Source organism: Hyperoodon ampullatus, assembly GCF_949752795.1.
Source record: "Hyperoodon ampullatus genome assembly, chromosome: 8".
In the NCBI taxonomy this organism is placed as follows: domain Eukaryota; kingdom Metazoa; phylum Chordata; class Mammalia; order Artiodactyla; family Ziphiidae; genus Hyperoodon; species Hyperoodon ampullatus.
The window spans coordinates 16,584,926-16,602,076 of record NC_136921.1 but is presented as its reverse complement, the minus strand read 5'-3'; the positions used below and the strand labels follow the sequence as shown (position 1 = coordinate 16,602,076).

At 39.4% G+C, this 17,151-nt stretch overlaps 1 protein-coding gene across 3 annotated transcripts in view; it reads right to left on the bottom strand.

Moving 5' to 3' along the window:
• Nucleotides 1–3,234: 3,234 nt before the first annotated feature.
• The window catches only part of PAX3 (paired box 3), a gene marked incomplete at both ends in the record, with an annotated part of 102,138 nt that continues 88,221 nt past the window's right edge, over nt 3,235–17,151 (bottom strand). Inside the window, 3 exons of one of the 3 annotated variants that reach the window (XM_079710568.1) lie at nt 3,235–3,301; nt 3,457–3,487; nt 3,982–4,228. In XM_079710568.1, the coding sequence (XP_079566694.1) occupies nt 3,235–3,301; nt 3,457–3,487; nt 3,982–4,228 (345 nt within the window). Of the gene's footprint in view, nt 3,302–3,448; nt 3,488–3,981; nt 4,229–17,151 lie in introns of those variants that run through there. The other 2 variants (XM_079710569.1, XM_079710570.1) reach the window with 2 other exon arrangements.

The following is a 17,151-nucleotide window of genomic DNA, read 5'->3' as shown; positions in this document are numbered from 1 at the left end:
AAGGGGCAACATATTTGACTAGAAGGATGAGTGTATTGCTAAAAAGACCTGAAGCCATTTAAAGAATTTGGACATTTTTATCTACTGCACTTCGAGTCCTTGGAGTTTTTAAAAGATGAGCTCAGGTGCTTTAGATCAGCGCTGAACAATAGAACTTTCCATGATGATGGGAATGTTCTTTATCACTGCCCAGTATGGTAGCTTCTGGCCACATGTGACCCTTGCACACTGGGGATGTGGCTAGTGCAACTAGGATCTGACTTTTAAATTTTATTTACTTTCAATAACTTATTTAAGTAGCCATACATGACTAGTTGCTACAAATTAGACGGAACTCCTTTATTATAAGGTTCTCTCATACCAGTCTGGGAAAGCAGAGAGAGTTTAAGCTCACCGGCTCTGAAATTGGACCTCCTGGGTTCAAATCTCAGCTCTGCCCTTGGGTGATCTCTCGTAAAAGAAGTATGCTAATGACATCACCTGCCTCATGTAAGATGTTGAGAGGAATAAACAAGGTAATACAAGTAAGACCTTGAAAGAGCATCATGATCATTTCCCCAATAAAGTGTCCTCATGCTTTACCGTAGCCATGTATTTGCTTCTCTGTCTTACCCACTACATTATAATCACCGCTGTAACACCAGGGCCAAGCACCATGCTTGGCACATTTAGACTCTCACTAAATAAGTGTTGAAGGAACAGAGGGAGGGAAAAGAAGAGGAAAGGAAGGAGAGAGGATGGAAGAAAAGGAGGAAGGGAGAGGTGGAAGAAGAATGAATAAAATAGGCAGTAGGGCTTCCCTGGCGCAGTGGTTGAGAGTCGACCTGCCGATGCAGGGGAGGCGGGTTCGTGCCCCGGTCCGGGAAGATCCCATATGCCGCGGAGCGGCTGGGCCTGTGAGCCATGGCCGCTGAGCCTGCACGTCTGGAGTCTGTGCTCCGCAACGGGAGAGGCCACAACGGTGAGAAGCCCGTGTACCGCAAAAAAAAAAAAAAAAAAAAGGGCAGTAATGCCTTTTCATGAAGCGTAAAGAAAGCTTCTAAAACAAAATAAATAACAAAATATGAGAGCTTTCAATAAAAACCTCAGTGGATATGACTGTTGGCGCTGAAGATGGAATTAAGTACTCTGAGGGAAAACATACTTCCAGGTGACAATGAAGAGAGCTGACAGCTCTGTGAGAACCAGGGAGATAGGAAGGTGGGCTTGAGGGGCTTTTCTAGATTCCACATCTATGAAAACACAAGCTGCAATCCTTAAATGTATGTTCAACCAAGCTTCTTCATGAGAACACAAGTGTGGGTTGTGTAACCTTATTCATCCATGTGACAGTCTAATCTAAAAGGCCAATAAAAATTAATTTTAAAAATATGTATCTATAGTTGTGAGGCAAACTTTGTTATATTACTATTACTGAGTTATGCAGATGAACAAGGTGAACATGAGGTTGATTTGGTCATTGGAACATCCTGATAATTGGTGGATGAATTTTGAGATTGTCTTTCCTTCTTATTCCAGAATAACCTTTTGTGATAATGATAAAGTATATACCAATATTTGATGTAGAATTATTTCTAGGTAAAGAAATAAAAGAAATTTAATATTTAAAAAAATAAGTTAAAAAAACAGGGCTTCCCTGGTGGCGCAGTGGTTGAGAGTCTACCTGCCGATGCAGGGGACACGGGTTCGTGCCCCGGTCCGGGAAGATCCCACATGCCGTGGAGCGGCTTGGCCCGTGAGCCACAACTACTGAGCCTGCACGTCCGGAGCCTGTGCTCTGCAACGGGAGAGGCCACAACAGTGAGAGGCCCACGTACCGCAAAAATAAATAAATAAATAAATAAATAAAAGACATTAGATTAGAAGTGAAGTATATGCTTTGTTGGTTCCCCATTTCCAAGTTTTTATTAATACTGCGTTCACCAGTTCCCCCAAAAAAGCAGTGTTGGGCAAGTTTTCATAACTGTTTATTCATTATAAATAGTAAATATTTACTGCACTTTTTACAGGAAAGACATTTTTACAACACATTGTTGTTGGCTGAGGCTGCAACACGAAGATAGCACTTCTCTTGATCCACCACCCCCTAAGACCAACGTAGGAACTAAACTCAGTACTATGTCTAGTCTCACTAACTCACTATGTCATAGTTCTTAACTCTAAAAGGAATGTACTTGTGCCTACCTCGTTCATGGTTCCAAGAATAGAAAGAAATAAATAACACTGCATTCCACCTTCCTGTTCCTCTTAACATCTCAAAAAACAAATTTATTGACATTCTAAAATGTCACCACACAAACGTATGTAAACCTCAGTTCCTATCATCTTTCAATTTCAGGTATTATTGTATAATTTAAAAGTACATGACAGCCACATGGACATTTCTGGTGTTGCCCTGCCTCTCATAGAAAAGAGAAGAATGTAAACGAAGTCATTTTAAAAGCATTATTCTCAAACATGGTCTCTAATCAAAAGGAGCAAGCCGGGTATTGGTTGTCCAGCAAATGGCAAACATCACTGCATTCTACCACAATGAATCATGGGCTGCGAAAATAAAGCACCTGCAAAAATATAGTTCCGATTCTGTTTCTATGGCCCTGGCCAATGCCAAAGCATCCATGAGGTACACAGTATTGCACACTGATAAGCAGCTGTGGGAATGCACATCACTTCTCCACCATGCCCTCCCCCCGCCCAGGTTGGCTTCCAAATGAAACTAAATTGGGCAAATGTCACACACCTCTCCCACACTGAGAAAGAAAACAAGCTTTTCTTCTGGTTCCCCCATATCCTGTTAGCAAGACGTGTCCATCCAGGACATGTATTGACAACTGAATTACAGATGAGGATAAGATAACAAATAATTTATTTGGGAGGTCCTTTACATCTAGTCTAACTTCCTAAAAATGGTGGCATTTATTTTTATATCCATTTCCAGTGTGTAAAAGTCAAGGATTCCTCCGTTCCTGCTTCATGGCGTGAGCAGTTTTAAGGTTGTAGAAGTGTCAGCATTGGACATCAAACTTGTTATACTTTATTCTCCGACTATATTTTCAGAACATTCTGCTTGCCCAAACCAGTCAAGATAAATCACACACACACACACACACACACACACACATGCACATGCACACAAATGGAATGTTTTAGCTCCTTGATCATCAGCACTAGAGAGTTGGGATATTTGATATGTAGCCATGTTAAATCATTGCCTTAAAATGTTGCATTTGTCTTTTATTGTTCCGGATCTTCCTTTTCTCCACTGCTTTTGTCCAACACGTTCAAAAGAATTTGAAACCAACTACTGGAGAAAGAAAAGCAATCATTCTCCTTTGTCTCCTGTCGAGACTGCCCCCCAAGAGGGTGATTTTTTTTTTTCTGAGAAGATTCTTCACGTCTAGGCTGTGGAGACCGGAAACAGGGCCAGTTTAAGCTCCAAGTGGACAGTTCACTTATGCGATATCTGGCTTGAGATAATGAAAGGCACCTGTAAGGAAACACATGCAGCTTTTCAGGTCAGGCTGGGACAATTCACAGCAAGGGGCAAAATCAGCTACAGGCTGACAATGTCATATTTAATACCGAGGTATCAAAGGATCGAGACGAATATTTTTATTCCTAAGACAAGTTTGACAGAACTCTGTGTCCTTGGGATTATACCCCATACGATCCTTGAGCTGACCTCATTAAGAACATGTGTTTCTAATGCCAGAGGTTATTTCATTTTGGCCAACCCTTGTGTTTTACCTAGTGGCAATCAGCTTTCACGTCTCAGCAATTAATAACCGCAAGATGTTGCTGACATTGGTTAAGAAAATAATTATACTGGGAAGCCCTTGCTGGAACAACCAGCTGGCTTTGCCACAAAATTGATACCAGGATGGAAGGCTTAATCATGCTGGCAGCTACCCTTTCTCGAGGAAGAGTTAAAGTGTTTCACCCTTCCAGGAGTAATTACCCTCTAGAAAGTCCAAGGCTTACTTTGTCCATACTGCCCATATTGGTAGCCTGTGACAGGGTCCATACTGTAGCCCGTGGTGCTATAGGTGGGTGGACAATAAGACTGAGAGGTTGGCAGACTGTCCAAGCTCTTCATATGGTCTAGTCTCTGACTGCAGCTGGCCGACACCGTCGTGGTAGGTTCCAGGCCCCCAGTGAGAGGCGAGAGCGCATAGTCGGTCTGGGGCTGATGGGGTACCCCACCGTGGTTGGTCAGGAGTCCCATTACCTAAAATAAACAGGCAGATTAGGAAGAAGTGAGAATGCAGGGAGGACCAGACCCTAGCCTGTAGCTGAAAGGATAACTGAAAAAGGCCAAGTTTTACTTCTTTGGAAATCTACTGTTAAAGAGCTGTCCCAAAGACGGTGACCTCCATTCAAAGTGGCAGAGATATTACATCATGCCCAGTGATAACATCTGACTGCAGTTTCAGAAAGAAGGAGAGGGGGAAAGGGGAAGGAGGGTGGGGGAAGAAGGGAAAAGAAAAAGAAGGAAGGAGAGAGGGTGGGAGAGAGAGGACACCGTGCGCCTAGTGATAAAATCATACTGGAAATTCAAAGAAGGAGGGACACAGGGACAGAAGGTTGGAAGGAGGAAGAAATTCTATCTGTTCGTATTGAATAATGTTTAACCATGTATCACAACTGGGAGTTTCACATGTCATTTTAAACAGGCATTTGCTTATATTGTTTTTAAGTTGAATCCAAATCAAATTCTTTTTGTGTATTTTGAGATCTCTATGTCTTTTTTCATAGAGTTCCCTCTCACAAAATCTCCACTCCCCATCTTGGCCATCCTTCAGTAATTAGAAATTAGTACACCCTCCCTGATATTCCCTTGCGTTTTCCTCATCCCTCTTACTGTGTAATTAGTACTTGGTCACCTACTTTGAATTATGAGAGCTCTGAGGGGAGTCATCTACCGATTTTCATATCATCAGCACCTAACAGAGGGCTGGCACATATTAGGTACTGAATGAATGAGTGAATGGTAAATGATTCTCCAAATAACTGCCTCCATTACCTAATCCTTTCATTTCTTCTCTAAACTAACATTTTCATAAGAAGTGTTAAAAAAAAAAGCCTGAAATGCAAACATGTTATAAAAAGTCTACTGGGTTTTTTAAATAACCCTGGAGAGCAAGCGAACTTTTACAAAAACAAAACTGTGATAACAGAACAACTTTCCGATTAGCATGGTGACAAGTTTCACAAACACAGGCTCGCTGACCCTTACAACACCTTGTGATGGAAGCAAGTAGATAATTAATTTTGCATCTGGAAAACTGCCACCCAAGAGAGGAAGTGATTTTTCTCAACTTCATGCAAGTCAGTGGCAGGACTCAAAAAGCAATCGCAGAAGAAATCGACTGCTGAGTGAAGAGCTTCCAGAAAACATCACCTGCTTACAAAGTATTTCAATGCAGGGACCCACCACGGCACAATATTTCCATCCTAGTCCTGTTGTATTTTAAGACGTTTGAAGCATATGGAGATTAAAGTGTACAAATAAGAGCAAGATGAGAGGGCAGTCATGAAACTCAACCCTGATTGTAGGTCTTGGGTTATCCACCAAGGTAATTCAGGCCACAGAATCCTGGATGGAGGCGTACCAGCAAGGCAGGAGGGAGGGATGAATCTCGCATTCCAGAAAGCTTCCTAAATTAGATTCCAAAACCAGTGAGGCCACAATCCCCTTTGGGGAGGGTTTGCATAATCCTCATAACTAAACAAAATCTTCTTGAAATAAAGCTTTAAACTGATCCATCTTCAATTAGCCCCAAAAGACCAAAAAAAAAAAAAAGAAAAAGAAAAAGAGAAAACAGAAGAGAATCTGTTCACCACCCTCTATGGATTACCCTTTCTTCCTCCATTTTAACAAGCCATGATTCTCCTCACCATCCCACCCCGGCAAGTCTCTATTCTCCATTTCCTTGTCTTCCTTTCACTTGAGTTCTTCTCTGTGTGAGCAGATGGGAAGGCGGGCTGGTGTGGGGAAAGCAACACAGTCTTACTCACATTTTTAAAGACATTCCAAGGGATCAAAATTTTCTTGAGCTTGAGATTTTTCAAAATCTCTAAAAATTACTTATATTCCAAAAAAAAAAAAATCGTATGTTTCAGAGCATACTTTTGTTTTTTTGGGGATTAGGGGAAAGTGAGGAGTCACAGAGTAAAGTAAGAATAGGAGTCACAGCTAAAGGAGGATGAAAAGTCACCAGAACGTGGGGCTCTCATACGCTGCTGATTACAGTAAGTTAATTACTTCATTTTCTCATTTAAAAAACCTGAACATAGCCCCAAATGCATTTATTTCCTGAATGTTCTTCCATCTATATATTTTTTTTCTTTTTTGCCTTTCTTTGAGTTCATGTAGATGATTTTGCAGTATATACTTGGAAAATTCATAAATGTCAATTGATATACTAATTTATTAAATATTTTCTTTCAGCCCAAATTACGAATGTCTATTAGAAGAGAAGTCTTTAAAGTAGAGGTTGTTCAGTGCCAAACACAGTCCTTTCAAATCAGGAGTACCTCCCTGTGTACTGGTCTAATGGGCAAGAATGGACAAGGAAAATTAAAATATTAAAAATGTGATATTTTTAATGAATGGGTATTATGACACAGGGCACAAATATTTTACTGTGTAAATAATCTGTGCTCAGTTTTTTTTTAAAGTACTTAGAGGGCTTCCCTGGTGGCGCAGTGGTTGAGAGTCCGCCTGCCGATGCAGGGGACGCAGGTTCGTGCCCCGGTCCGGGAAGATCCCACATGCCGCGGAGCGGCTGGGCCCGTGAGCCATGGCCGCTGAGCCTGTGTGTCCGGAGCCTGTGCTCCGCAACGGGAGAGGCCACAACACTGAGAGGCCCGCATACCGCAAAAAAAAAAAAAAAAAAAAAAAAAAAAAAGTACTTAGAAAAAGCAACTTTGTAACTGTATAAATTCAAAGAAAAATATCCAGTGGTACTGGATAAAAAGGAAATATATTTTTAATAGTATCCTTCATGAAGATACTTACTTGAAATTCTGTTAATGGTATACCTCTTTAAGGAAGAAATGGAATACTCTATACACAGTCACAGTTGGAGAGTAATAGTAGAATTCTATTTAAAACATGAGCATTGGGCCTCCCTGGTGGCGCAGTGGTTGAGAGTCCGCCTGCCGATGCAGGGGATACGGGTTCGTGCCCCGGTCTGGGAGGATCCCATATGCCGCGGAGCGGCTGGGCCCGTGAGCCATGGCCGCTGAGCCTGCGCATCTGGAGCCTGTGCTCCGCAACGGGAGAGGCCGCAACAGTGAGAGGCCCGCGTACCGCAAAAAAAAAACAAAAACAAAAACAAACAAACAAAAAAAACATGAGCACTCTCCCATGAGCTATATGTACATTTTTGTGATAAACTTTTTTTAATCCTCTGCCATATATTTCTTGTTTGCATAACTTTGCAGGCTGCAATAATTCTGTCCATGGAAGGAAAAAAACATGAAGATCCTAAAAGAGAAGAAATGAGTCCTTCCTATAAGCAAAATTCAGCTGATGATGTTCACGTAGCAACTTTTTGCAGCCGTTGAATTAGAAAATACCTTAGGACAGGAAGACCTTGAAATATATTTGTTGGAGGATGGAGAACATACAGTACCATCTGCCAAGGCTATATTCTAGGGCAAGAGAAAGATAACTCCTTAAAGGTGCCAGGGCACAGTGTCCTAAAGACATCCCAGCTCATGATCCAGTCAGGAGGGATGGCTGCTGTGTGAATGGAATAAGAGGGATGCTTGATGGATCTTCGTGTCACTATTATGACTGTCACACACCGGAAGCTCGTGACAGCTCCTGCTTTAGCAATTGCCCTTAGCTCAGCAGCCCAATACTTGCGGAAGCTAATGTGAGGAAATAAAGAGGACCAGAGACCCGTTATCTTGCTTAGAGACAGATATTCTCCCACGAGTTTTTCTTTCCACTGTGATGGTCACACATTGTAATCATGACTTCTTTCTCAAGAATTGGATGAGGATGGGAAAAGAGGCACTAATACTTCCCTACATTTGCTCTGAAATGGAAATGAATGAATAATGACAACTAACGCAATTTATTTCAATATTTCACACTGAGAAAACTTGAGAAATGTACATCATTGTAACAGCTTCTTATTTAAAAATTAAAAAGGAAATCTGTGTTGGAAAAGAAAAATAACTGTATCAATACAACATGCATTACTTTCCCCTAACATAATTTAAAACCTCAAATCTCTATGGAAGGGTCCCATTACATTTTTATGTACATTTCTTTAAAAGCAATTTTGCTATTTAATGTGGTTCAAGGGAAGCTATGGAAATTTCTTTCTGCTGCACAAAGTTGGTAAACAGACTTCTTAGAACTCCCCCAATATGGTCATGGAATGTCTTCCAGTCATATTTTCTTTTTAAGAATATTGTCAGGATCTCTTTCATATAAGCTTTTCCTACAGCAATTTGTAATTCAAAGCCTAAAATAAAATCTCCATTGGTTGCAAAGTGGAGGATTTTTCCTCATAAGCCATTAATAAGCTATTTCTATTACAGGGCTGGCATTTTTGCCTGATTTTATTTTATTTTTTAATTTGAGGTAGGAGAAACACAATTGCCTGGTTTTCACAAACAATTTCACAGGAAAAGAAATAGACTCAGGGCTAATCAGTTCTGTCTACTGAACATCAATCACATTCTTATTAAATGTCAGATGAGTCCAGGAACTACAATGAACCAGAAAAGTTTTCCTTTTATAAAGATCTCTGTCCTGTCTCCTTGGGAATGGAGGTGGGAGGAGGATTTTTTTTTTTTTAACTTTTAGTTGAGTACAACTCTTAGGTGAGGCATCTGGAAAAAAATCTATTAAGTATATCAGTAAATTGTTACCTCCAAAACATTTCCCAGACACCGTTTCTAAATTGTTTTATGGCTAACCCTTAAAAACAAATTCAAGCCTTAGAATAGTGAACTGGGACTTCTGCTGGTTCCTCAGTCATTCCCTTTATTAGAGACTTGATTGAAGATCTTTTTAAGCTCATTCTCAAGTTTCAGAATTCCAAATAAGTTGTTTATATCTTGATTGGAAGATTATATGGTTCAGGAAAAACTAACTCTTTACAATTGCTTCATGCCATATTTCTCTTGAATTAATTTTCCTATTGTAAGATTAAATATAAAAGATAAAAAACTATGAGTCAAGTTAAGATTTACATTTAAAACAATGTGTCTGGAAAATATCCGTCTTGGCTTAAGTGTTATGATTTTGCCATCAGTTGAAAGTACTCAGAGCTTATCAGAAATCTAAAATGATTTAGCAAATTATGGTGTACGTCTAGGCGCTTCTTTTTTTTCCTTAGCAGGAATCCTGGTTCATGTCTTTATTTACGTTTTTGCTCTTAAGTAATCAGATGCTTTTCTGATTTAACATTTAATAATACACATTTAGTTGCATTTTAGAAAACCACTGTGAATTACAGCTTTGTATGACATAAAGGGGGTTTTTTATAGCTTCTACACTTTTCTCAAAAGGCTAATGATTATACACTTTTAAAATTTGGATCTAATTTATTCCCACAACCAAACAAAAAATTCAAATGTTTATGCAAGTGTTTTTTTCCGATACGGGTACTACTGGAGTTATGTTATGCTTAAATATCAGCGACTGTATCTTTGAGGCTGTAACTAACCCTAAACTTGAACAGCAGAGATTTTCCTGAAAATGTTGTCTTCAGATTCAAATGCCTTGGGAATTATCCTGCAGTTGATTAGCATCTAAATAATTAGATTTTTTGGCCCTGTCTGTTTGAAAGCTGTAAGAGGGAAGTTGCCTGAAGGCAGAAGTTTCTAGCAAGGTAAGGATGGTGACCTTCTCACCCACCCAGAGTTACGGGAAGGGCATGGCTGACCTTTACCTAACCAGATAGAAAACCAGTGCATGTAAAATGTCCAGCTTATTTTTTATTTTAAACCTTAGCTAACATTTTAAAGTAGCTATGTTTCACACATGATGAAAAAGTATGTGTGTCAGACAAGTGTGGTTCATATGGTACATATATTTCCAAGTTTTATTTGTAAAGAGCACAGTGAGTACCTTCTCAGTTAAACTCTAAGTGTTATATGTGCTTTAATCTCCAGCTCTGTGACAAGTTACAGAATGACTTTTACTTTATTGATTCTTTAGAATACCTATTTCTCAATAGACCTAAGCTGTCAAATGGATAGCAATATTCTTTAGAGACTGATGACTAAAATATAAATCTAGGCAAAAAAATTAGCATAGAAATGGCTTGCAAGAGACATATATACATATACACATACAGAGTTTACTTCTAGACAATGATGAACAATCATATTGTGTCCATCTATTATCAATAAAATAAAGCCCATTAAGAAAAAGCTCATTTCACCTAAATGAAAAAGTATGGTTAATACAGTTTGTATTTGACTATGTTGGACCCACCATGGGCTGTAATAAAATTCTCATATGTTTTAATTCATTTACGCATGCCTGCATTTAATATGCTTTGTGACCATGTCTACAATTAATATGATTTATGAGAAAAGAACATGTGTGATATTAGGAGGGTAGGGTGTAGCATACATATTTTTTCTTCTATGAATGAAAAATATAGCAAAACGGCTCAAGGAAAATTGTTGGCTGTTAGCATGTTAAGATGGACTGACAGAGCCCTGAGTAAACTTGGGGGAGTTAATGATATCCTCTTATCTGACCCTGACACATTTGCAGCATGTAATTTACAGAAGCTCTGTCCAGGGAATCTTGACAAATGCTCCTAACGATGTCAGGGCAATGTTCCATTCTAATGTAAAACAGATGTGGGTCAGATACCCTCATTCATCACTTAACACAGAGAGTCTCAAACTCTTTCTGAGAGGAATGACATTACCTGCTGTTAACTCTTCTCATTTCAGGAAACAACAGCAGCCCTCTAAAGAGTAAGCACTCAAACCTATCACCATTTCAAAAACATGACTGTAGAAAATTAAGCATATATCTCGGTTTAATTTTATGACTACTTCTGGACCCGTTTGCTAAATATTAATTGACCTCTTGAGACCTAGGATTCCAAATATAGAAAGGGAAAAGCTCTACACTTGGGCATCCCACAGTACTTCAGTGAGATGGTGTTTAAAACTTTATCTCTAATTGCCCATAAGCTAAGCCTGCATTCAAGAAAATCCAGGGCTGATTCACCTAATAACCATTCGTAAATGCACACCTTGCTGAATCTTAACTGCCCAGTTCTGTCTGAGATTCACGCAGAACTTTACCTAGGTGTCCACGTTACCTTTTAGAAAGAAGGACCTCCACACTGCCCCTCTGAAGCATAGGGGTGCTGGGCTACACTGTATCTTCACTCCCCAAAAACTTCCCCTTCCACCCAGTACTACAACTGTGTGGAGGGCAGACATTCCAGGCTACTGAGGGAGGAAAAATTTGCCTGGCTCAACAGTGAAATTTCTTCTTTCTTCCAGATCATGTGTGATGCATGTGTGATTCATGTGTGATGCAGGCAAATATTTCTGTGGCTGCCCGAAGTCCATGGCCTAAGACTCCATCTACTAAACGCCTGAAGATTACAGAAGAGAAACTTCCCTACACTTCTCTTCATGTGAAGGAAGATAAGTCCTCAGGACAGAGAAAAGAGCCAACTGAGAAGATCAAGTGGTACTGATTTAACGAGTAGATATCAGGAAAATTGTTTCTATTAACTATGGGAAAGCAGTGCACAGCCTTGCAAAAGTCTGAGAATGAACTTACCCTTCAGGAAGTGTTTTCTGCCCTGTTTCACAGGTTTTGTGTTAAGGCAGAATAAGCTTTCATTTAAGATGCATGGAAATTTGTAACAACTCTATACATATGGGACAACATCTGAGAATGCAGCCTTCTAAGAACCAGAAGCTACTATTCCAGTAAGCTAAAGTCCTACCTACTTTAATTCCCCACCTTCCCAACTCCAGGGACACTGGACCAATAAAGATGTTGCAGTGCTTTTCCACCTGAAAACTTACTTGTGTTCTTGATCATAAATTGGGCAGTGGCTATGTCTCCTATTCCCAGGCAACTTGAAGTAGCTGGCAACATCCAGGACCCACAGTGAGGCCATATACATAGTTCTTTGACCTACAGAAATTAAATCTGCTCCTACAGATCTTGACAAAATAGAGTCTTTGTAATTTAGTGATAAAAGGAATACTCCCCAATCAGTTAAATCAAAATTACTTAGATTGCCCCTTACTTTCTAAAACCTTGCTATTGCACCTGTTGTTTTAGCTACCTTTCTCTTTTGCTGGTGAGAGAGAAGTATAGCGTTCATAAGATTCTCCTGCCTTTGAGGTATCTAGTATCATAAAAGCTAGACTGTAGATTTTTAAAAAATGAGTTCATGTCAATATTATATTTCGAGCGGCTTCCCTGGTGGTACACTGATTAAGAATCTGCCTGCCAATGCAGGGGACGTGGGTTCGAGCCCTGGTCCGGGAAGATCCCACATGCCGCGGAGCAACTAAGCCCGTGAGCCACAACTACTGAAGCCTGTGTGCCACACTACTGAAGCCCGTGCGCCACACTACTGAAGCCCGTGCACCTAGAGCCCGTGCTCTGCACCAAGAGAAGCCACTGCAGTGAGAAGCCCGCGCACCGCAACGAAGAGTAGCCCCCCGCTCACCACAACTAGAGAAAGCCCACGTGCAGCAACGAAGACCCAATGCAGCCAAAAATAAATAAGTAAGTAAGTAAATAAATAAATAAATAAATTTTAAAAATTACATTTCAATAAATCAAAACAAGAATAGGAAACAATAGGACAACCCTGTCCCCTCCCTACTCTTAGCCCCATGGAATGAAGGATGGTTGCCTCTTCTTTTTGTTGTAGTGGGTTCTCATGTTATTGTGATCTGAATTACTCAAACAAAACCAATTTTTGTACATTGTATTTCTGGGGAGTATCATATCCCAAGAGCATTACAATGACTGCATTCTGAATGGACACCAATATGTGTCCTTAGGTCTTTAAACTGTCTGAGTAGAATACCTTAAAATACTCCAGTCCACCAAGAAACTGCTTTTCCTTTGATGGTATTCAGCTTCCACATTTGTCTTATTCATCAGGGACAAAGAAAAGTATGTTTTTTTGTCAGATGCCTGCGTGATTATTTTTCAGCAAACAATAATGAGAGATATGTTGCAACAAACGGTATTATCACTTTATCAAAATGCGTTTAATCCAAAAAAATGCATTTAATCCTTTTAAGTACTGTGTTTCTCTGCGTAGCTCTATAGGGTGACTCTTTTTCAATATCTCCCAAGTTTAACAGGAGGATGAAACAGAAGCTGAGATAGTTTAAGCACCTTGCCTGAAGACACACAGCTAGTGAGTTAAGTACTGGAATCTAGTGCTTTTGACTTTGGGGATCCTGCTTAGATCAATGAGTTATACCCACATGGCCGTCAGTTCACTAAACAGGAATTCTCTCTGTTTTTACTCCCTTTTTCTGCCTATCTTAACATTATTAAGCAGTTTATAGCTTCTTCTTTAAAATTACTCTTTTTCCTGCTAAGGTCACTTGCAGAGGGTGACAATGTATTGAAGCAGGAGATAACATCAGACATTAAATAGAAGAAATATTCACTAGTGAAAAAAAATTAAAGAACAATTCTAGAAATGGACAAATCATGAGTTGGGTCTCTACCCATCTTTTTCATCCAGCACTTCCTAGGAAATGTTCCTCAAAACTTGGTAGTCTGATACTCAACAAAAGGGATCCCCAGTTAAATTAGAGAACACTGAGTTAAACAAACATGTTTCTATACTGCAAGACTTGTCAGAACCTTTAGTAGGCTAATGTGCACTGGGACTCTGAAAGGTAAAGGGATATAATTTGAAATATTTACCAAATCGTTGACTCAAAATCCTTTTTCTCCAAACCACTATTCCAAAGAGCCCACTTTGGGGAACAAGTCTTTATTATGAGACACTGTTTGGTTTCTGGGTGTTCAAGGCTGATTATGACCTAGTATCATGCCTCTAGAAGCTCATGGTCCAAAGGGGGATGGATATGCTATAATACAGTGTGGTATGTATTTTAACAAGGTATAAACACACTAATGTGGCATCAATAGAGACTAAAACAAGAAATATTGCCTACAAGTGTCATAGAAGGGTTCATACTGAACTAGAAATTTTCCCTTGGCATCTTATATATAGAGGGTCAGCTCTTTAGAGGGTTTTTACACTTGATCTTAGCCAAAAGGCCAAGAAGTGATATAGAGGGTTTTTTTAATCGGCAACTGTTTAACTAGATTTTGTAATGCAAGCTGCCCAAAATGAGACATCAGTATTTTGTGGAGGGGGAAAAGATGGTTATTTCTTTAAATAATGCCTGCATCCTTCATTAGTTCAGTGCTGAGGACAGCCTGCCCAGTCATCTCACAGCTCCGAAATATTCCCTGCAAGGTAGAAACACAACCCTTTGATTCTACAAAATGCACCATCTCAAAGGGTCTCCCAATTTACCATCTTTTCCATTGATCAGCAGAGACAATACAATCACTAAACTCAGAAACTCTAGTTTACTGAACTCTAGCTAAATGTCAAGAGGAATTTTAAAATATTACACTATACATTGAAAAATATACACCTCTGATGAGACCCAGACTGTTTTGCAGAGACAGATTCTTTAAAAAAAAAAAAAATAGTGTACAACTAATGACTGAATCCAGTCTTCTGTGTCTGCAGTACAAAGCACACATTCAGCCTCTAATTGAATAAATATGCAAGTATTGAGATTTCTATAGATATTGCCATTTTGCAAATGCAGTAATAAATTAAAAGCTTTACATTGCATTCCAACCACATATAAAGGGTTGATTCAGACCATTGGCCTCACACTAGAATTCAGCACGGCTTTCCTATGTTTTACTGACGAAAAAGAAAAACTTTTTATTCCGGTAGCTTAGTTATGGACCAAGCAATCACACTCAATTTTTTCTCTTCAATGGCTAAAGGAATTCAAATGGGCCTAAATACCTTGGGGTTGTTACATTTTTTGTCCAATGTACAAGAGAAAGTAGCTGATGGAATTTCTACTTAAATCAATTTAATTCACAAAAAAATTTTAATTCAGCAAGAAAGGTTTTCTTGTGGCTCAATTCAGTGACGTGATGTAAGATTCAGTCACTGGTGGCTGCTGCTCCCTCCTTTTCTTTAAAAAAGAGATTTTGGCCAAGTACTTGTTTCTCTCACAATTCTCCAACTAACCCAAGAGGCTGTGGCTAGAGCTGACATAAACCAGGGCTCTCCTCAAGCTCTTTAAGGGTAGCAACCACAGCCTTCGGAGAAAAACCAAAGGCACCAGGTCAATTACAGCCTGCACTGATTCAACAAATGGATTAGCAGCAATGTTTTCACCACCAAGCAGAATATCTTGAAAACCTAATATGGCGGAATGGAAACATGCAAATGGCCAGTGGTTACTCTGGTGTAGCTGAAATGGGCTTATTTATGATCATAAACATCCTTGAGCCTTTATAAACATGTAAAAAGGCTTCTGCAGCCCTGGTTTTGAGCTCATGAATTGCTTTAGAAATGAAACAGAAAGAGGCTGAAGCTTCGGAGAGGCTGCCACTTTTGTACAGAATGTCTCTCTGTCCAAGTTTTGTTTGACACCCAATCAATCTCTTTAATCAAAAGCACTCCTTTTTCTTCCACAGATGAATTTCTGGAAATTGTAAAGAGGTAGTGCCTTTGTTTGGAAATGAGTTGGTGGCAGGCCACCTGTTTGTCTGGTTCTTCACCATGATAAAGATAGGTTGAGGGCACAGGATCTGCAACCTGTGTGTGAAATGGACAAAACAAATGGCCTGGCATCAAGTAGCTTTTCTGGATGTGTGCCCAAAATGTCCAGAAAAATAGCCCTCCTGAAACAGGAGCTGGCCCTGCCATCAGGGTAAATCTTACTGCTTTTACATGTATCAACAGTACTAAAGAAGACCAAGGAATTGCTATACCACAGTGAAAAGGATATTCTCTCTATACAAAACAGAAAAGTACCCATCACAACCATTCTTAATGACTATACCCCATTCGCATAACAAACTGATGTGTAGTAAACCGCACACCTTCGATGGACAAAGATCGTTCATCTTGCCTTGCAGCTAAGGAACTTGAGATAATTGTGAACACTGTGGTCCAGGAAATGACAAGCAAAATCAAAAGCAGTCTTGAGTTCTGTGTACACATATTAATGCTTAAATGCTTCTCCCCAGTAAGTTTCAGGAGTAACAAATGTTTGTCAAAAGAAACTGTGCTGAGCAATTGAAATCTGATTTGAAATGGAACCACGACAGTCTAATACATATATGCATGAAATGGAGAAGCTGCCTAATAAGCGTAGCTGACACCAAATATGCAATTTACATACATTACACACTGATAATCTCAATTTTAATATTATTCTTTAAAAGTAACTGGATGGGTGATGGAGTTAAATTTTTCTTTTATAAAATGTGAATAAGAACAAAAGTTTATCCTGACGTCTTCCACCATTAACCACAATCTCCTTAGTGTAAAGATATATCTGCTCTTTCTTGGGTCTGTTTCAGAGGCAGTATCTCATCCCCACAAAGCTGTGATGATTCAACCAGACTTAACAGATGAATGGCCGATAAACTTGATGAGATCTGCAGACCTGCTCTTTGTTCCTGAGGTGCTGAGTGGTGAGCAAACATTCAGGCATGTTTAAGCCTGGTACACAAATCTTTATGAGAATTTTTTCTTTCCTCAGTACATTATCCATGAAATAGGACAGGTGTACTAGTTATTCAATTACATCTTACACAAGACCTGGCTAAAATTTGAAATGAGGCCTCTGAGCATAGATCTTACTGTGGGGATTTATTAATAACAGTTAAAAGTTGTCTATAACAAAACTTTTTTTTGTAATTTAAGCCTATTTTCTTATTTTATCATTGGTTTCACTCATAAACCAGAAACAAAAATCTGCCCATCTGTCCTAAGCATAAAATGTGTTCATAATAATCCAGATTTATACCAAATGTATTTTTAAGTATTGCTGAATTGAGAGAGTACTCAAAATTTATAGCCTCTGAGGTTACAAAGA